The sequence below is a fragment of the Gossypium raimondii genome, chromosome 4, assembly GCF_025698545.1.
Source record: "Gossypium raimondii isolate GPD5lz chromosome 4, ASM2569854v1, whole genome shotgun sequence".
In the NCBI taxonomy this organism is placed as follows: domain Eukaryota; kingdom Viridiplantae; phylum Streptophyta; class Magnoliopsida; order Malvales; family Malvaceae; genus Gossypium; species Gossypium raimondii.
In genome coordinates this window covers 8,153,620-8,162,702 of record NC_068568.1, presented here as the reverse complement: position 1 = coordinate 8,162,702, position 9,083 = coordinate 8,153,620, and the positions used below count along the sequence as shown (strand labels likewise).

General features: G+C 32.8%; 2 protein-coding genes across 2 annotated transcripts; one reads left to right on the top strand and one right to left on the bottom strand.

Moving 5' to 3' along the window:
• Positions 1 to 445: 445 nt before the first annotated feature.
• On the top strand, positions 446 to 3,053 carry LOC105780947 (protein trichome birefringence-like 35). The gene is made up of 6 exons (XM_012605485.2): positions 446 to 916; positions 995 to 1,280; positions 1,624 to 1,795; positions 1,889 to 2,085; positions 2,177 to 2,329; positions 2,596 to 3,053. Exons 1-6 carry the CDS (start codon positions 694 to 696, stop codon positions 2,924 to 2,926), a joined length of 1,362 nt encoding a protein of 453 aa, XP_012460939.1. The 5' UTR covers positions 446 to 693; the 3' UTR covers positions 2,927 to 3,053.
• A 776-nt stretch (positions 3,054 to 3,829) lies between these two features.
• Positions 3,830 to 4,607, bottom strand: LOC105779070 (beta-amylase 8). The gene is made up of 2 exons (XM_012602819.2): positions 4,285 to 4,607; positions 3,830 to 4,204 (listed from the first exon to the last, which is right to left on the bottom strand). Exons 1-2 carry the CDS (start codon positions 4,600 to 4,602, stop codon positions 3,992 to 3,994), a joined length of 531 nt encoding a protein of 176 aa, XP_012458273.2. The 5' UTR covers positions 4,603 to 4,607; the 3' UTR covers positions 3,830 to 3,991.
• Between the last annotated feature and the right edge of the window lie 4,476 nt (positions 4,608 to 9,083).

The following is a 9,083-nucleotide window of genomic DNA, read 5'->3' as shown; positions in this document are numbered from 1 at the left end:
TCTTTTAATAAAGAAAAACATGTATATATAATTATCATTATTAGATTTTAGTTGTAAAAATAAATGTCAAATGTTACCCAAAGTAAATATTTCATCTAGAAAATAAAATAAAAGAAATATGGAAATGCATATACCGTATATAGTTTAACGAGAGTTATACGGACAAGTTATATAAAGTCGAAATGACGTGAACTTCAGTATGAACTCATAGAAGCTCGTGTTGATAACGTGTTATAGAAAAATTAATAAAACAATAATAATAAGTAAAAAGTGGATAATTTTCATTGTTTAATTTTCACTTACAAGGTGTTATTTATAAGTTGATCTCCATGTAATGATCTCCCAACTATAAATGAAGTAAAGAGTTTTATCTCATTACTTTAATATGTTTAAAGGGATTATAGATTTACAACAAATATTTATTTAAAAAAAAACCCGGCAAGAATATATATATATGTGTGTCTCTGTGTGTCCGGGGTAACTATTAATTGTCATTTTGGTAGCTTTTCCCAAGTTTATATCAACTTTTTTTCTTTTCTGAGCTGATGCTAGAATTTCCGTTTCCTGGTAACTATTAATTGTTGAACAATTTCCTTTCATTTATAGCAAGCAAATGGAGTTATTACTTGCTATGCCTTCCGGAAGTAACCGCCATTTTTGAAGCTCAAAAGTCCTTGCTATCTGCATAATCCTATGGCTCTGCCACTCACCGTCTCCATGTCGAATAAATGGAGCAGAAAGAAACGCCACTTCCCTTTACTCGCAGTTCTTTTCCTGGTTTTCTTAGCTTGTTCGGTTACCTACATTGAATTCAGCATCCAACAAATCCATCAAAGCCCGGATCATGTTCTTCACAGTCAACGACAAACTTCATCATTTACTTATGTACAACCAAATCTTCCCAAAGGAGCTTCAGGTGTGCTTATCTATCTTCAATCTTTACTTTCCTTTTATTTTCTTTGAATTTGGCCTAAAACATGAAGTTGGGCTTTAGATGTTTTGGATGGATCCAGTAGTTGCAACTCTACTAGGAACTACAGTGGGAAGAAAATCCGGTGGGTCGGCACGGATGCGGAATCGAATCAGCTGAGGAGCATAAGCCAAGAGAACAGCTGTGATGTGTTCTCCGGCAAGTGGGTGTTTGATAACCAATCGTACCCGCTTTACAAAGAGTCCGACTGTCCTTACATGTCGGACCAGTTGGCATGTCATAAGCATGGGAGGTCCGATTTGCAGTATCAGCACTGGAGATGGCAGCCTCATAACTGCAATTTGAAGAGGTAATTTGTCCTTTTGGTTGCTTGTATTTTGTTAGTGAGACCCAAGTACTAGATTTGCCAGTTTCTACCTTAACGCAATTTGAAGAATGGGATGTAATTGGTTAAAATTTTAGATTTTTAGCCATAGATGATAGAACTTCCCCGTTTTTATCTGATATTTGATAGCCATATTGGGCCTGACTAAATTCAGAGTCAAGCCGGGTCGTCCTGTTTTTCTCTATAAAACTTGCTTAAAGGGTATTAAGCTCTGTCACTCGATCCAACAGGCGTTAATATAGATGATTGAACTTTCTCTTATTGAAAAGTTGCAAGTGATTGTGTTTTTCCTTTTTCTGGTGTGTAGATGGGATGCGACTGAAATGTGGGAGACGTTGAGAGGGAAGAGGCTAATGTTTGTGGGAGATTCTCTGAATAGAGGTCAATGGATATCAATGGTGTGTTTGTTACAATCAGTGATCCCAGCAAATAAGAGATCCATGACTCCTAATGCTCAGCTTACCATTTTCAGAGCAGAGGTGAGCCAGGATACAACCTCTAAGAGGTTTTTAACATAATGACTAAGAACTGAAACATTGTTGCCGTGTGTGTTACTTTGATGTCATTTGCAGGAATACAATGCCACCGTGGAATTTCTCTGGGCTCCGCTTCTGGTTGAGTCCAATTCTGATGACCCGGTGAATCACAGGCTGTCTGAACGAATTATCCGTCCGGATTCAGTACTCAAGCATTCAGCACAGTGGGAGCATGCGGATATACTAGTTTTTAACTCGTACTTATGGTGGAGACAGGGCCCAGTTAAGCTGCAGTATGTACGATAGTTGATCGGTTCTAGTCGAATCAAGGTAAATATATTTTCAAGATGCGCTGAAATGCTTGTGTGCTTGCAACTTTTGCAGATGGAGTGGTGAGGAAAATGGAGCCTGCGAGGAGCTCGATGGGTTAGGAGCAATGGAACTAGCCATGGGAGCTTGGGCAGACTGGGTAGCATCAAAAGTCATTCCCCTGAAGAAACATGTCTTTTTCGTTACAATGTCGCCAACACATTTCTGGTTAGGATCTTTATCCTTGCACTGAATTATCTTATACTTCATCTATATAATCTGGATAAGTCACCTGATGAAAGCTTGCAAACTTATCGAATACCGTAAAATCATAGCATAGAGGCATTTGAAGCAAAGATAGTGCATCATGAAGGCACTAAAAGGACTATTGCTGGTACATAGAAGCTAATGTATATAGCATGGACTTGTGTGGGAATTATACAATCTTAGTGGCCCAATATGGTTTTTTTTACTAACATTTTGACATGAAATAGGAAAGGAGAGTGGGAAGCTGGAAGTAAAGGAAACTGCTATAATGAAACGAGACCTATCGATCGGGAGGGCCACTGGGGAAGTGGTTCGGACTTGGCTACCATGCGCATGGTGGATAAAATGGTTTCTGGTTTGGGTTCGAAGGTAACAGTTATCAATATAACACAACTCTCAGAATACAGAAAAGATGGGCACCCTTCCATCTATAGAAAGTTTTGGGAGACACTGAGCCCCCAGCAGTTGGGGAACCCTGCAAGCTACTCTGACTGCATACACTGGTGCTTACCAGGTGTGCCTGATGTGTGGAATGAATTACTGTTCCATTTTTTGTAAATATTAAATCTTATTTTATTTATGAATTAAATGTAATCAGCTCCCTTGGATGGGATGCTTCATATTTGGGTTGAGTCCCACTCCCATATTTTAGAAATTAATAACCAGCTATCCGCATTCATTTCAACTTTGGCTGTTCTTTAAAACACTTACCATGTCTCTTGTGTGCAGTTCCTATTAGGATCACCAGTAACACACCAACCAAATAGCAATTGATAGTAGAACTAAGGTTAACAGTTAAAAAGTTAAAAGTTAAGTACTTTTTTTTATTTATGTATCCTAGTTCAATCATTAAAATCGTCAAAAATTATTAATTTGATATGTTGATTAGGCTGCTTTCTTGTAACGGAAAATATATTGATAAATTTTAATAAAAAATACAATTGAACTAAAATTTTTAAATTAAAAAAAAAAAGAGGATTAAAATTTTAATTTTTAATTATAAAGACTAAATCTTAAATTCTATAGAATTACATACAATAATAACATATTTTAACCTAGAACTAATTAAATTAGTAAAATGCTTGAAAGGAAACCATGTTCATGTGCAAGGCAAGACCAAATGCTCCTTGCCTTGGCCCCTTAAAAAAGGGTGAAATTCTATATTTGGGTCCTCTTGAGAATTAGAAATTCAATTTAACCCTTTTAGCATATAAGTTTTAGCTTTGGCCACCAACAATTTATATCCTGACTCCAACTCCACCAAAAATTTCTGATTTCGCCCTGTGCAAGGGTCTGTCCTAAAAAAAAAACCCTAACCTGATTAGAGCACATATATATGTTGTAATAAACTTCTATCGAACAAAAGAACATGTAGCGTTTAATAATAATTTCTAATATTTTCGATTCATGTATGTATATAACCTGCATGTTTTTCATCAACAAAATGAGCACCAACAACATTTGAGTGCAATGCTTTCCTATTTTCTTATAATTTCTCTCTCTCTCTCTCTCTCTCTCTCTAAATATATATATATATGAAAAGAGATGAACAAAAGCTAGACAACACTTTATCCCTAGCTTTAAATACACTCCCAAGTCCCATATCAAAGAAGTTCATTACCCCTAGGTGAAGGAACTGGAAATGGAGAGTGAAAGCATCAAGTTAATATCATGACATTCATGGGAACGCCCGAGCCCTAGTGATAAGAGGGTCGGTGCTGCAACATTTCCATCATCATTGCATATGCAGTAATCTTCATCTCTTGATTGACCAATATCCTCAACAAATTGGCAGCTAGAGTGAACCATAGAGACCGCCATTGTTGCCCTTGATTTCTGCAACAAATTATAAAATGTTGTAAGCACAAAAAAGAAAAAAAGTAAAACAAAACAACATTTCACATTTATTAGCTGACCTTTCTGTAAATGGTTCCATCGGCCTCCACATGCCAACCAGCCTCTTCACAAACAGCTTTCAACAGATCATTGCTATCAGCACGCTTTGGAAGGTTGTAGTTACCATGCTCCTTCAGCCCTGCAAATATTTTGTGAGCTACGGCTCGACGCTTGCGCTCCCTTTGCTTGTTCTTCAGGCGCTCGTCCTCGGTGGGGAACCGATACCTGGTGACTCTGCCACCCTCTTTGGTGGTTCTGTGAACAACCCATGGCCCTTTGCTCTTCTTGATGCAGCCCCTTAATGTACTAGTGTTCTTGTTCTTCTTCTCACCAGCCATTGCCATACCTTTTTTCTTTTTTTTTTTTACTTTCGGCTCTGTGTCTCTTGTTCCTTGATTTGAAGTATCTCAAGCTGCTTTTGATATTGATATTGAGGGCTATATATGTACAAAATAATGGAGTGAGGAGACCACAATAACGGAGTGTGTGTACTTGGGGTGTACCATTAGACAGCATAATGACAATTTTGGAACATTCCTGAACCTGCATGCAGGGTACGGTTGTTATGAGTATTATGGAGGAGTGATAAAGCATTTTCATTATTAATTATTGGGTAAAACTGTATGAAAGATCCTTGCACTATGCATTTTTGGTGTATTTAGTCCCTCTACTATAATTCCATCATTTCTACTTCCTTACTTCTCGATATTTTTAGTCCTAGGACTTTTTCTTTGTGAATTTTGTCGAATATACAACTTGACATACCTTATTTTGTAAACCATATGGTTATAATTAGATTTGATTATGGGTCAGGCCACTCGCTCAGGTGCGAAGGTTTGCTCAAAAAATAAGAGGATTTAGATAAAAATATAGGTTCAAAAACTGGGCTTAAACAAAAAATAATAACAATAACAAGACTTGTTTTCTAAACGAGCTAGGCCTCGAATAAGATTTTTTGTCTCAGCCCGATTTTGAATCTACCTAATTTTTTTTCTGCTGTTGTTTTACTGTCATTTTGTTGTTTTGCCGCCAATTTGCAATTATATTGCTACTATTTTATTGTTATTGTTTGTATATATTATATAACTCTCGTTTTATTATTAATTTTGTTACTATTTTAGAGGTATTTGCTTGTTAAGTTGCAACTACATTAGTGTTATTCAAGTAAAAAGTTTTTTTAATGTATTTTCAATATGTTGGGAAACATTTATTTTAATAATTTTAGTGTATTTGATGTATTATATTTTTAAAATTTATTTTTAAATAAAAAATAATATAAAAAATTTTAATATGGACAGATCGGATTAGGCTCGGATTTAGCATTTTTTATTTGGGCTAAGCTTGGGCAAAATTTTAGGTTTATTTTTCAGGTTTGGCCTAAATTTTGACATTAAATCGATTCGACTCATGATCAAGTTTAGGTATAACACATACACCTTGCTATTTTTTTATAATTAGGAAAAAATTAAGGAAAAAATTAATCTTATGACTTAAAATACACAAGTTTAAGATTAAGATTAAAAATGAATAAATTATAGTAAATTAAATTCTTAAAAAAAACTGGGACCATATAATCTCATCTACATTGATGGTCTCTTCACTGGTTTTTCCAATTTCCATGCAAAAACAAATTAGGTGTCCTTTTTCTGCTGTTCAATAAATATCTGTTGTCTGCACTCTCTGCAGCTGAAAAAAGAATAAAAAAACAACTTTAGACATAATTGTGCCGGTACCGTTAAAGCGTGGGAATTAGATTAGGTGGGTGACCTTCATGAATAACTCCTCCATCCACACACTACAGCCGTTGATTTTTTTACCTACTGCACTTCAGCCTTCTTTTATACTTCCTACATAATAGAGGCAAAAGAATTGATCAATTTTTGTGTAGGATGAGGTTCATAAATTTTAAATCTTATCACTGAATAAATAATATAATTCATATAAAATCCAAGCATTCAAGGTTCCAGATTGTCGGGGAGAGGAAATAAATTTTAAATTTTAAAAATTTTCTAAAACGATAATTTTGGGACTTGAATAAGTTAATTAGCTATTTAAGCTTATCATATTAAATTATTTTTTCTTTTTATTTTGTTTCAAAATATTTTCAAATACGTATGATTTCAAATTTATGTGTTATATTGTAACAAGACTTTAATTTGATATGTTTGAAATTTTAATTTAACTAAACCAATTTCACTTGACTCAATTCGACTCGAATTTGATTTCACTCAAAAATAATTTCAAATCGAGTTAGAATGATAAAATAAGACTCGTCAACTCGATTAACTCAAAATTTTTTTCTTGATTCGATCGAAAGCTCACCCTAATTATAAATATTTAAATTACACACAAAAATAAAATTAGTAATTTGGACCTAAACCATACATCAGTCCCTAAATTATTAATTTTGTCCTGTTTTACCAAAAAAAATATGACATCTAATAAAAAACATGCTATATGTCATGTTTTGATTGGTTGACATCGCTTGAAGGAGTAAATTAGGATACTTCCATAAGAAAAATTTTAAGAAGAATTTAAGAATTGAAATACAGTTCAGAGGTGAATTTACTAATAAAGTAAAAACGCAAAAATACTCTTATAATAACACTCTTTTTCCAAAGCAATTTTTAAAATATTACAAAATTTGATGTTTAAAAAATTATATATAAAATTTATAATAAAAAAGTTTATGTCATCACAAAAGAATTTTTGTTTTCAAATTCTTCTCCTCAAACGAATTTATAAAAATTTATCCTACTAAAAAATCAATTCCGCTTAATTTAAAAATATTGATTGTGATCATTAAAATTACCTAAAATTAAAAGAATAAAAAATTTATATACTATAAAATTTTACAATATAGGCTACTAAAATATTGGCCTTTTTTATCTGTATAATACAAATAAAAAAATTAAATACTGTATTTACCCAAATGGTATGTTTGAAACAGTAATAAGGGTGGAGGGAGAGAGCTAGGCGACACCCATGATTTTTCTGACACACTCATTGAATCATCATTACAAAATGATGTGTGTTTAAAAAATATATTTTTTAAGGGTGGAGGGGGAGAGATGGACAGCACCATTATTTTTTGGTGCAAAAATGCGGTTGAATGGTGGAGGATGAGAGAGAAGCGACACCAGACTGAAATGTGATGACCTAAAATATTCAAAAGCCTAATATGTAAATATGTCATTTTAATTGATTGCTAATAAAAGCTTTTAGGGTGCCACTTGATAGGGTGGTAGCACCAAACTTCAAAAAGGTTAAATTGCTTCGTAAGCTATTCTTATTTACTATTTTCTTTTATTCTTTTTCAATATAAAAAATAGAGAGGCTTATTACCAATCAGTTAAAAAGTTTTTCTACCAAAAGTATTTTGTAAAAATTTTGATTCTAACTGAAATAAATTTGATTTATTTTTCAAAAATAAATTTTTGTTCAAATAATTTTTTTGTTCAAATTATTTTTTCCTGTTGGAATAATTTTTGAAAAATAATTTTACAAAAAAATTGAACAGTGGAATAAAATTATTTGATAAAAAAACACAAAATATAAACATTTATGTTAGTTTTAACACAAAATAAACTTAAACACAAGCAAATAAATGATAAAAAAAAATAATTTTCTAACCCTTTTGCTGTTGTTGTCTCCTCGTTCAAACACCCCAAATCTTCTCTTCTCCTTTCTTTCTTTTTTTTCTTTCAATAGTCATGCCCTTATATGGGGCAATTTGCAAGCCTCAAAAGGCCTGAAAATTAGGTTGACTACCTGACCATCGATCAGGAAATTTTTTTCCCGTGACCGTCCGGTTAGTTCCACCAGGGGTGTTGCCTGCCCTAATATATATATTTTAAAGTTAATAATTGTCAAATGATTGGCAACAGAGACAATGGTGGTGTCGCCTATCCACCACCCTTCACCGCCCTCACCATACCATTTTTGTAAATAATGGTGATAGGATACCATTTTTGTAAATAATTTTATTTCTTGGTATGGAGGATGAAAATTGATTAATCAAATGGTTAAGTTATGATAGTGCATAATTTCTTAATTATTTGTAATATTTTTCAATTTGAATTATGCTATTTATGTTTTTAATTGTATTATTTATACTTACATTTTATTTATTATTAATTTAGGGATAATTAGAGAAAAGTGAGTTTAATGTTTATTTTTTGCAAGTTTTTGCAGTTTGGACTTTCAACACAGTGAAATTTCAGTATTTTGGTCATAACTTGAGTTATAGACTTCCGTTTTGGGCCCATAGTATATGTATTTGAAAGGAATTGAAAGATCCAGCTAAAGTTATTTCATAACTCAAGCCCAAAAACTTTAGCAAGACACCCAAAAATGGTATGGAAGTTTGACGCAAAAATTATCGAAAAACCTAAAAAAAATTTACTTTATGTATTTATGGGCACTTTTGTATTTTTTCCATTATATTATTTTTGCCTTATAAATAGACATTATTAGGTTAAAACTAGAACATACTTAGACGGAGCCCATAGACGCTCTTAGTTTTATTTTAGTTTTGTGTTTTCTTTATTTTATAGGTTTTTAAATTTTTTTGCTAGCCAAAGTAATATTCAAAGTTTGATTCTACAAGTTTGTGAGATCGAACTGTTCTTAATATTTTCTTCGTTCTTTAGCGTTTGCATGTATTTTGGTTTAATTACAATGTTCAGGTTTGTAAAATAGTCAATAAGGGAAGTAATTTATGATGATTGTCTTAATTATCAAGAAGGTAAGAAGAGACTAAGTTGCTAAGCGATTATTGGCAACTATAACCAATTCATTAAAAAACATTGAAAATCAT

Bases quoted from the DNA above. Each gene is read 5' to 3' on its own strand.
- LOC105780947 (XM_012605485.2), top strand. From the start codon at position 694: ATGGCTCTGCCACTCACCGTCTCCATGTCGAATAAATGGAGCAGAAAG. The intron at 1,796-1,888 runs GTGAGCCAGGAT...TGTCATTTGCAG, and splicing joins TTACCATTTTCAGAGCAGAG to GAATACAATGCCACCGTGGA. The intron at 2,086-2,176 runs GTATGTACGATA...CAACTTTTGCAG, and splicing joins CAGGGCCCAGTTAAGCTGCA to ATGGAGTGGTGAGGAAAATG.
- LOC105779070 (XM_012602819.2), bottom strand. From the start codon at position 4,602: ATGGCTGGTGAGAAGAAGAACAAGAACACTAGTACATTAAGGGGCTGC. The intron at 4,205-4,284 runs GTCAGCTAATAA...AATTTGTTGCAG, and splicing joins ATGGAACCATTTACAGAAAG to AAATCAAGGGCAACAATGGC.